At 46.9% G+C, this 11,517-nt stretch overlaps 1 protein-coding gene across 1 annotated transcript in view; it reads right to left on the bottom strand.

Annotated features, from left to right (window-relative positions):
* Positions 1-1,274: 1,274 nt before the first annotated feature.
* Hr51 (photoreceptor-specific nuclear hormone receptor 51) overlaps positions 1,275-11,517 on the bottom strand; it is a 67,623-nt gene continuing 57,380 nt past the window's right edge. The window contains exons 7-10 of the mRNA XM_075868628.1: positions 7,209-7,506; positions 6,125-6,230; positions 3,351-3,536; positions 1,275-2,678 (exon numbers count right to left, since the gene is read on the bottom strand). Of these exons, the coding sequence (XP_075724743.1) occupies positions 3,404-3,536; positions 6,125-6,230; positions 7,209-7,506 (537 nt within the window). The 3' untranslated portion in view covers positions 1,275-2,678; positions 3,351-3,403. The remainder of the gene's footprint in view (positions 2,679-3,350; positions 3,537-6,124; positions 6,231-7,208; positions 7,507-11,517) is intronic.

Here is an 11,517-nt window from a genome sequence, read left to right as displayed (position 1 = left end):
CCTGTTCTGTGTGACTTCAGCTAGTGTGAATTGGCGAAACAGTCTCTGAAAGCATCATCATGGCTTCAAAGACACTCGATTTTAGAACTGCGATATATTCTTCACCCATGGGAAAGCACCATCCTGGGAGGGCACCACGAAAGTGCTGACGTTCTTTTGGGCGACGAGCTTCAACGAAATCTGTAAGTACTATAATGTATATGTGGCTAAATACAACCTTCTCCCCACTCCCACTTTACTTTCAAGGCAGAGGTTTCTCAGCTGGCGCAGCCGCTGTCAATGCAGAAAGGAGTGTAGCTGCCTTGGCTCGTCGCACTGGTTGTTGCCGCTTACCAAGGCTGGAAACCAGTCCTCTTTTCGCAGACAACTTGACTTCACGAATGACATATATACAAGGTTACACGGAAGTTATGGACTTGCGATACATAATTAAGCAGAGCCGGCAGTACATAGCACCGCGCCGGCGACAAAAACACAAGAACGTGTAATCACGTATGTTCCACATAAAGAAAAGTTGTTTCTTAAGAAAAGGACTGGTCTCCATTCTTGGTTATTAGCAGCAAGCACGGCGAGCTAAGGCAGCTACAAAGACCTTGCACTCCCTTCTGCACTGACAGCGGCTGCGTCAAGTGATAGAGCACTGCACTGAAGGAAAACAAAAAAGAATGGAAAGACGGGCGTATTACTATGAGAGTGTTGTAGGTGCTTTTATGTGTTTATCAGTGTATATGCCATGGTCATTACTCAGAACCTGAAGTAGCATGTCAGGCGAATAGCCAGGCTAATATCCCCAGCATTTCTTTGAAGCGTTTCTCTCTCCATCTCTTTCCAAGTGTATTGATGTGGCCTGCAATCGCCGAGGCTAACAAGGGGCCAGTGGTGGCTCTGTAGAAGTTCAGAGTAGCCGAATTAGAAGATTGCGGCAAGCAGATTTTTCCTACATCAAGAAGGGTGAGGTGGATTTGAAAACAGACCAAATATTCAGTCCTGGACTAAAAACAAAAGGTGTGCTGGGGGGCTAGTTGGTAATACACATTATGTAAAATTAAACTGTGCGAGAGGCGACACTATAGAGTATACAAGCAGATAGGACGAACGCAGAGTAACAACGTAGTCTGTATTGTTATGTATGCTTCTACGACAGATCTGTCGTCCCAACTGCAGTTTAAGTTTACATATTATTTAGCCATGGTTTGAAGTATTTGAAAGTTTCTCTTCACAGAGTTCGTGTTAAGCGAGTCTACTGCATTAACGGCGACTGTGAACGCTAAAAATCTTGTTGTGGTACACAATCTTTTAATCGGCAAGTTGCCATCAATTTTGTAAAATGAACCATATATAGTAAGAACAGACTGCAGCAGGTGTTTGCCATGCCATGGTGAAGGATCAATCAAGAACAAGTGAAAGCAACTAAGAAACGTTGACGACACTGTAATACTGTAACACGGCATAACTCACCGCCGTAGCGCATAAGGGGAAGCGTCGGGTGATAATACAGAAAGCAGGAAGTAGTGAACCACCTTCTTTGAGATACATTTCAGCAAAAGTGTTTAGATGAGTAGACCGTATCTGATACACAATTGCAGATGTGCGCAGTAAGTCTCCTTCACCAGCACCTGACGTCTGGCCAATTGATTTCAGTTAGGCCCACCTGTCGAAACACACGCTGTTGATGTGATGCTCCAGTTAAGCAGTGCGTTGGACAACGGCTCCAAATAAATCAAGCCACAAAATAAAAGGGACTAAATATCAAACGTAATCATAGTTTTCTTTCTCCATATGAACATAGTGCAACAAGTAGATATGTTAGCCTTGGCACCAATAAAAAAACGGATGATGCAAATATTGCATTTCGACTTAGTTATTGCAGCAAAAGTGTCAACAAAAGAAACATTACATGCACTTGGAACCATGGTGGCACTGGGGGCGCCCTTTCTTTTCTACGCAGCAGCTACAAGAGCATTCATTATCCGAGATGTTATGGGTTGGCCTCGGCTTCTAAAGGTCGGTGGTTCGAATCCGTTCGTTTAATAAACGAGAGATCTATCCTCCTACAAGGTACCCGGTAGTGCGGAGTTTGTGCAACTCCTGGGGACCGTATACGTATTCTAACCCGCCAAGCCTTACGGGCACCAAGTGGCGAACAGTTCCAGAAGAGTGGTCGACGTGGCGGCCCTTAGTTGACACCACGCCGCTCATTCGGATAGCGTTTGTCAGACGTTTTTCCACCGGCTGAGAAACATGGTAGAAGGAACACGCTAGCTAGTATGGTCGCCGTGACTCCGTCAAATGAAAAGTTCTCTTTGGCACGTATTGTCTTCTTGGTAGCACAGGGATAAAGGGGAGAAAAGGGCGAGGAATGGGGACATACGTGACCCAGAAAACAAGTGGAGAGGAGAAGGGGCGAGGAAGGGGGTAATGCTATGGGTGCTCTTTGTTCTTTGTACTGTGCGAGTACGTCCGTGAAACCACCCGCGGACACGTTTGACTAGGTAGCAATCACAGGGGAGGGATGAAGGGCGATCTGTACAGGATCCCGCGGTGAATCTGTATGGTTGACGCCTTCCGCTAACCGTGGGTGAACGGCTAGACGTAGACAGGTAGGATGGCGCAGACCTGTGCCTTTTTGTTCACAGAAGAGCAGCAAGCCTTCCGGATCCCTGGGCATTTATGTGAACCTGCGTAGAAGGTGACGAGGTGTTATTCACTTAGTCAAACGAACCGAAGAAAGGAAAAATTGAGAACAAACGGAAAACGTGAAGTACAAAAATAAACCACTAGTTTCTTTATACTTCTGTGCTGGTGCGTATCCAGATTTTATTCATATATGTCAAGACAAGAAACGATAACTTTGACGTCCACCCCAATGGTCTTGAGCTGAACACTCCAAGGGTTAGGCCAACGCCACCTAAGACACCACGCAGTTCTGCTTATAGCAACAATGCGCAATGGCATTGGGCTATTAATGGTGCTCCAAGAGTTAGACGAACGAAACCTTAGACGCCGCATACTGCCGCTTGTAGATACGACGCTCATTGGCCAGGCTTTAGAGAGTGCTGTGGTACCACAAGAAGCTCAAGTTCAGTGTTTTTTTTGTCTTAACTGCGCAGGAAGTTTCTTCACTCAATTTGAAATCGTTCGTTCGTTGCTTGCCTTCCATGCACTCTCACTCACTCACTCACTCACTCACTCACTCACTCACTCACTCACTCACTCACTCACTCACTTACTCACTCACTCATGCATGCATGCATGCAGGAATGAATGAATGACTGAATGAATGAATGAAATCAGTCGGTAATACGTCGGCCGCTTCAAGGAGTCTCAAACTCATTCGTTACTGCACGCACCTACAGGTGACCGCGCTCGGAATCGGCGCGGTATACAGTGGCGTGCTTGGCGATCAGCACTTGAACATGTCGCAGAGCAGCTTCTCCATGGGCGTGTTGCCGATGGTGCGCTGGAAGTAGAGGGCCTCGACTCGTTCCGCAGGCACGTATCGCAGAGAGGGCAGCATCAGCAGCAGCCGACCGAACCTGCGAGATTGTCAAATTTAGTTTTTCTTTTGTTTTGTTTTGTTGTTATCATGCTTCAGCCCGAGAGCGTACACACGAGACTACTCCGCAGCGACATTCGGACTTTGTAAACGAATTGTAGTGAATACGCAGAGAATATTCAGACATGCTCGCGCACTACAGGAAGCAACAACGCCACTGTTCGCCTGCTCACAAAAAAATGCATTTCATTTCTTTCATTCATTCACTGTTTATTCAGACAAAAACAGAGATTGCCTAGGTTGAAGGGACTAAAGGTAGATTACCTCTGCCTGACTAAGGTCCCTCCGACCATACATTTGTTCGGGTGAAGTGGAACAAAGATGCAAATTTCATTCTGCCTTTGAATGGAGGGACACAAAATTCAATCTCAGGCCCGTAGCCAGGAAGTTTCTTTGGGTGGGGGAAGGCACACCTGTTGGGTTTCTTGAAAAGCACCTATTTGTATTATTTTTTCTCGGTAAAACACTCCCCTCCATCCGGATTTCGGAGGGTGGGGAAACCTAGGCTGGAGTCTCGTTACACCTCCCCCCCCCCCCCCCCACCTCCCACCCCCGGCAGCGGGCCTGTTTTGAGAGCGAGTAGTGAGTGACTTGAATCCGCACAATGTACCCCAACAGCTTCAGCAAGAACTGCGGGTACTCCCCGTGGAGGCTGCTAATTGCCCCATGCATATGTTACGGGGATGCCGGAACAATGCAAGTATCCTCCCTATAAACACGAGCAGAGCGTACAACAAAACATTTGGAAGACCAGTGAAATGCGTTGCGGACGTCGCTAAATTCTGAGGACAAGCTCCGGCTGGTGGATAGGGCTCGGACGTTGGCTTTTGGCCATCGCTACGTGAAATAAGGAAGTGGGCGAAGGGAGAACGTCGCTAAGTTCTGAGGACAAGATTCGTCTGGTGGATAGGGCTCGGACGTCAGCTTGTGGTCGTGGCTACGTGAAATAAGGAAGTCACCCACGCCTGGGCGAAGAGAACGCGCGCCTGGTCACATGATAAAATTTAATTATCTCTCTCTCTCTTTCTTTGCATCACACGTGACATGATGTGATAAATTGTTCAAGCATGACGGTACCCGTAAATTCATATATGGCGAAGATAAGTTGTATAGTGTTAGAATTGCGCACGGGTACAAAAAACAGGTGGTGGCAAGAATTTCTCTGAATGACGCCGTAATAGTGGATATGCGCTCGTTTGGTGGTCGAAACGCGGTCATACATCGTTGCGCTCTTTTTCTTGGCTCGTTTCGTTCGTAGGATGGTACTACCACCTATGGTTGAATGCAGTTTTAGAAGTCGGCGGCATTTCTTCCTCGAAGGAGGATGCATACAAGCCTGTACCGATGGGTGCCTGCCCACTCCCGACCGACATAGTGAGCCGGGTGATTAGTGATACCACCGAGCAACACGATGACGAAGAGCAGAAAGCGCGCCCACCCGCTAGCAGACCGACAAGCCCCTAGCTATTTGACCAGTCGACAGCGTCTGCTCCAGGTGACGCCACCTAATCACATAGGTGACGTCAAGACCAGCGCTGATAACACCGGGAGAGGAGAGCTGATATCTGGGCCAGTTGGTTCATGTTACTGGAAGAAACGCCACCTAAAGTTCCAGCAATGCGTACGTCTGCCTTTTAGGGGCGAAGCTCCTTATGGCGTGGCTTGTGCGTCCCTCGTAGTACGTAACCACCAGTGGCACATACCCGAAATAGCGGTCCTTACGATTTTGACCTCCAAGGTGGTTCCGGTGAGATTTCTTCTGTGCGTTGTTGAACAATAAAAGATAGTGCTCAATGCACATGTTAATGTCTGCTAAGGGGAAATGAGAGACAGGAGCATTCGGCCTTTAGGTAACGCGCACGCTGCGATCCCCATTAGCAGCTATTGGCATGTACATTGAGCACAATCTGACATAAAAGGGTTGTTACGTTATACTCGCTGGGTGTAACCTCCTTGGTTTTAGAAAGGTTTAGCGAGCGTTGGGCCGCATATCCATGAATACAGGGAACTAGTATATACCATGAACTCGAGGTGGTTAAAGGTGGGAAGTAAACACGAAGCGCAAGCCGTAAGAAAGTGTGCATGTGCCACCTCCCGTTTAGTCCTTGAAATGTCTGCTGAATGGCGGTGCTTCTATATGGAGAATATATGATGAAAAGATGCGAGATGGTGGTACTTGGAGTGCTGAATAGATGGACGAACGGACACACAGACAGATGCATGGATGGACGCATGAACGGACGCAGGCGCGGATGCATGGACAAACGCAGGGACGGACGCACGAACAGACGCACGCACGGACGGGTGGATGGACGCATGGACGGTTACACAGACGTACGCAGGAACGGACGGAAGCAAGAACGAATGGACGGACGAATGCTTCGCCCCACTCCCCATCATTCACTCCGTAGATATGCTGCCATTTTTTTCTTGTGTCCCGTTCTTTTGCTGGCTTTTACTCTTGTAACCCGGAGAGAAGCATGTCATTTCTTTTTTATATTAACGCGTAAGCACTGTCGCGTTTGGTAGCGGTGTTCACGCAACTGAAGAAGGTGACGTGAATCTCACCTCACAGGGTGTGTCGGGTGCTGCGTCTTGACGTGCTGTTGCAGCATGAGCTGCGCCTGGTCCTGCAGGGCTTCCACTTGGTGCGCGTCCTTCAGACCTCGGGAATCTGAGGAATAGCGCAGTGAGGACGCATAGTTATAGATTAAACTTGAAAACGGCTTAGATCCGAAGCTCAATAAAAGAAAACTCGTAAGTATATTTCGCCATGTCAGAATTGTCCCTTCAAGAAAATGAAAGGAGCGTTGTTGCAGACTCCTCTGGAATCGATTATGTTCGTCGTGTTAAAAACGGAGCGTGCAATCGCGGACAGAAGAGAGAAGTCAGGACAACACAAGCGACGGCTAACAACTCAGCTCGACTGAACTCCTTTGAGTTAGACGGAGCTTGTGTTGTGCCGACATCTTTCTTGGGCAGGATCGGCGCCAGGAGTTGTTCGCTTTGGGGTAAGGTGGGGGTTTACCCACGACAAAAACAGGTAACCCATGCACTTTCGGGGGGGGGGGGGGGGTAATCTTAATTTTCACTCCGCGTATTTAGTCTCAATTTCTACCAACCAGCTCAGCTTTCTGTAATTCTAACACTTTGCAAGCGCAAAAGCTTCGCGATTGTTTTAAATTGTTGCGTTAATACGTTCGGGACGCGAATGGTCAAGGGAGGACTATGACGTCTCTCATAATCATATGGTGGTTTTGGGATGTTAAACCCCAAATATCATCCGGTCAAGTTTATGCGAGAGCTCAGGCGAACATCAGTGATAACGCCGGAAGGCTTGACCAGTGGTTCATAAAAAGTAGCCGCGCTTAGGTGCTTTTTAGATTACCGATAACAGACCGTCCGATTTTGTCTCTTTCGCCGCACTTTGAGGTTCGCTTGTATTACTGCGCACAAGTTCGCGCAATGAGGCGTTTCACTTTTACCGGCTGCGTTTGGAATTGTGCACAGCCGCAACTATACGGGACAATAATCACAATATACTGCCACCAGTTTCTGGGGTCTGTGGTGGATTGTCAAATGGATCAAATGGAATGCGCGTAAAACGTCTCGCAGATGTCCTGTGGATGTGGTAGCCGAGGACCGTACTGACCGGCCTTGAAGAGCAGGATGGCCTTGAGGCAGGCGAACTCGGCAGGGTCGACGCCGATGGCCCGGAAGCGCGCCAGCACTTCCTGCAGGATGCGCACGTCGGTCAGCGGGGCCGCCGCCTTGGAGTTGTGGTTCTGGCCCTGCTGCTGCCCCTGCTGACCGCCCGGGGTGCCGTTGTTGTGCAGCGCGAGCGCGGCGTGCTCGGCCGGGCTGAACAGCGGGCTCGCCTCCAGGGGCAGGCACCACTGGATGGCGCACAGCAAGAACAGCTCGGACCACGTCTCCTCCAGGATGATCACCTGCGCAGGAAGGGAGCGAACCGTGGTGAGAGATTTCATAACAATAGTAATCGTGGAGGGCACCACTTCCAAAACGACCATATGGTTATGAGAAACGTCGTAGTGGAGGGCTCCGTAAATTTCGACCACCTGCAGTGTTCTTTAACGTGCATCCGACTCTAAGCACACGGACCCCAATCATTTTGGCCTCTATCGAAAATACGGACGGTCATCAGCCGAGTGCTTTAGCCACTATAGACCACCGTGGCGGGTAAGAGATTTCACACCGACTTGTCTGTGAAATCTGTTCACGATTTAAGGTCCAGCGATCACAATTGGTATCATCAATTTTGTAGGTCTGTCAGCAATCGTAACTTGTTGAAAAGAATGAATATTCTACGACCAGAAATCACATTTAGTATCTGCTCTGCACATGTGGCCAACCTGGTATATGCAAGAACGTCAGGTAACTCGTGGACGAAGTAATTACAGAAGCGATCACGCTACGGCCGTAATTCGATGAGGTAGCTTCCGCTTTCACCATGCTGAAGTAGGGCACTTATTTTCTTTCAAATTCGGATTTTGGCTTTTGGGTGTTGTGCTATCCCATAGAAATGGTTTTAAGTGATAAATTAACAAGACATAATTGAAAGTGTATCAATAAACGAATAATTGATAACGTAATTCGTTCACTGATTGCTCTTGGCTTTTTGAAAAGTGTGAGCACATAGTTTTTTCGCTCTTTGGGCTGCTAGGATCATGCACATGTGGAATTGTAAAGTCTAACGTGCTTGCACTCAACAGAAAGAATATTAGTCTCAATGGAATACTCGTTCGAGTTTCGTGTCCCAAAACAACTGTATGATTATGAGGGATGCCGAAGTGGAATGCTCCAGGAATTTAGACCATATCGTTTTTTATCGTGCACCTATAGCACACGGGCCTATATAGCATTTCGCCTACATTGAAATTCAGCCGTTACGGCCGGGATTCATGTCAGGGTTCCTTCGCGGAACTTCGAACATATGGGCGCTCTATGTACAAGCAAAGAGAATAAGACAAAGTAATTATAGCTTTCATATCCCACCACTTTGGAGAAATTAAATGACAGGAAAGATCATGCTTCATAGGATCTCCCCTAAATGACAGAAAAATGTTATCACCCACATGTTTGACAAACGATGTTATGCGAAGAAGATCGGGTCATCTCACTGAATAAAAGATTCCGCAGCTGACGAAGAATTCGAACCGGCCCTGTGTTTAATGAATGAATCGTTGTACGAAACTGGCGTTGGGAATGAACATAAATTTCTTCTTTATATATGTATGTGTCGGTGTTTGCTTATACTGCGCCATGTGTATCGCGCTACGCTAATGCATGTTAAAAAGCACCAGATGGTAAAATTTTCCGGAGTCAATCACTATGGCATCCCTTTTAATGTTGTCGTGGTTTAGGGACATAAAACCCTGACTGTGTTCCAATTATTAGACAGCACTATAGACAGTCTACGAAGACTGCTTAAAAGACAGCGTCGAGCCTATGCTGTCCGAGAAATGAAACACATTTAGACTGCTTTTATGCGACAATGCGCCACCTCACGTCGAGAAGAAAAAGCTAAAATAAACAAACGTAACAGTTGTAATTCCTGGCTTATTTCGTGTTGAAATCAAAAACGAATAAACGTTACTCACATTGAGCGCCTGGCAAAGCGTTAGATTGTGTGCAGACGACCATTCCAACGATATCCGATCTATCTGAGGAATTCAATGAGCCGCCATCTTGTTTAAACAGCAAAATATAACCTGCATCATATTTGTCTACGATGCAGTCTTCTTGGAGCTGTCTATTTTGCCGGCTACGTGAGAATTGGAATAGGACTTAAGATGGCCGCCGTCCATATAGCTGTCTATTTAGCCGTCAACGGTGAGTATTGGAACACAGCTCCTATATATTATTATATTATGCTTATATCGTGATATTCAGCTGAGTTCTAGAACAAAATTAAGGAATTTTTAGTAAAGCTTCATCTTGCGGTATAATTGATACACGATATTATGTAGTTGAGCTGAGTAGAAGTCACGGATGACAGCAGAACAAGAAAACATTTTTCCACACGTGCATGCTTGGTAGAACTTCAGCTATGCCGCACACACGACCCACTCGAAGAATATCAGCGATGAACACATTTAGTTTTCTTTCAAGTTCGCTCGAAAAAATCACGCACATTGAACGCGCGGTATATCGCAGTGAGCTAAGCTTTGATGACTCGGCATTGACAAAACGGAGATGAAATCTCGATAAGAACTATGAGGCGCAGCGGGTTCCATCCCCACACGTGACGTTTCGGCTCAAGCAGAAGTTGCGCTGACACTGCTACGACGCGTATAGACTATTTTACGACGGGGCTTCTGTGCCGCCATGTTGGGCTGCTTACCTTTGTGTTGTTCATATTTGCCAACTAAACAAACAGCGTTGCTGTAAACCTATACGCATAAAAACAGTTGGTTGGTCGATGCTTTATGGTCATATTAATTCCCATCGCGATATAAAAAACAAAAAAATATCGGCTTAGATGGTGGCGCCCACATGTTTTGCGAAAAATAGTCCCTATGACGTGAAGTCACGCGAAATTTCGCGAGTCCTCGCGAATGTGTTCGCATGTTCCAGCGTCCGGTTGGATGTGCGCTTACGGTATAGCGCGACTTGGATCGACCGACAGTGCCCTTTTTAAGAAAGGAAACTCATCAGGCAAGCTATACCCTCGCCATTCTTGTTTTTTCTTATATAGGCTATACGATAACTTCCGTCTGGGGAAGGCGCATTTTCATTTCTTTCTTTTTATGACGAAGCAATATTTATATCTCGTAGCTTAGAAATCCGGTGGAATGTCCTATATGCACTGACTTGAACCAGATCTTTCCCAGCAACACTGTTATCGTCAGCGAAGATAAGAAAGAACCATCGAAGTATAGAACGCTTGATCGCAACGAATGAAAAACTTAAAAGAGAAAAAGTGGAGAGCTTGTCGCTGGGATGATTCTTGTAGCGTGAAAACAGCCGGCGAGGGTGAAATGATTGCGAAATATTGATTTTTCACTGTTCCAGAAGGGCCACCGTGGGAACGTTGGATGGTTTGGTTCATTATCGCGCCATAACTTTCAAATCGTCTTAGACAGTGTACCTGCTGTTGACGATATGTACTACACGCTTATGGAGACAAGGTTCCGGTGATCCTACCGCGCACGACAACAGCACGTGGAATCATGGAGGTGTAGGCAATAAAATATTCGGCTTAAGCTCATCCGCGTCGAAAATTTAAATTAGAACAGTCCTCACCGTTGCCGGAAAACAAGGCAGTGGGAAAGCGTTTCGGTGAGCGCCGTATACGACGTTGTTTGCTATAATTAGTTATCTTATAGATTACGTACAGGCGCACTTCCTCACATGCTGTGATAACGAGCAATACCCTAGCGCGAGTAATACAAGAGCGATTAAAAATTTCGTGAGAACTATGTATTCAGATCCCCGTGCGCCACTTTTTAACTGTGATAACTAACTGTTAGGCCTATATAGAGACCAATTTAGTTCGATATAAGTAGTGGCGGCGGCGTTACCTTACATTAGGCTAGAAAACGCATGTTCGACCCTGGCTTACTTCGATGAGGCGAAACGCATGTATTGCTCGTGTTTCGAGTTATAGATGCACGTTAAGCGACCAAACGTCATTGAAATGTTGCAGCATGGTTTATAACGGTATAGTGGCTGCCAAGGACACCTGATGGGGCATTCCAAGAGCTTTGCGAAGCGAAACGATGTGCTGCATAGATCAACTGAGACGAATGACACAAGAACCGCCCGTTTCGTGTATATACCATTCGTCTCAGTTGATCTATGCGATTGATTGATTGATTGATTGATTTGTTGGGTTTAACGTCCCAAAAGCACCATATGATTATGAGAGACGCCGTAGTGGAGGGCCCCGGACATTTCGATTACCTGGGGTTCTTTAACGTGCGCCCAAATCTGAGCAC

This window comes from Rhipicephalus microplus, chromosome 1 (assembly GCF_043290135.1).
Source record: "Rhipicephalus microplus isolate Deutch F79 chromosome 1, USDA_Rmic, whole genome shotgun sequence".
Classification (NCBI taxonomy): domain Eukaryota; kingdom Metazoa; phylum Arthropoda; class Arachnida; order Ixodida; family Ixodidae; genus Rhipicephalus; species Rhipicephalus microplus.
Note: the sequence above shows the minus strand (reverse complement) of the source record. Positions and strands in the feature narration are given on the sequence as shown.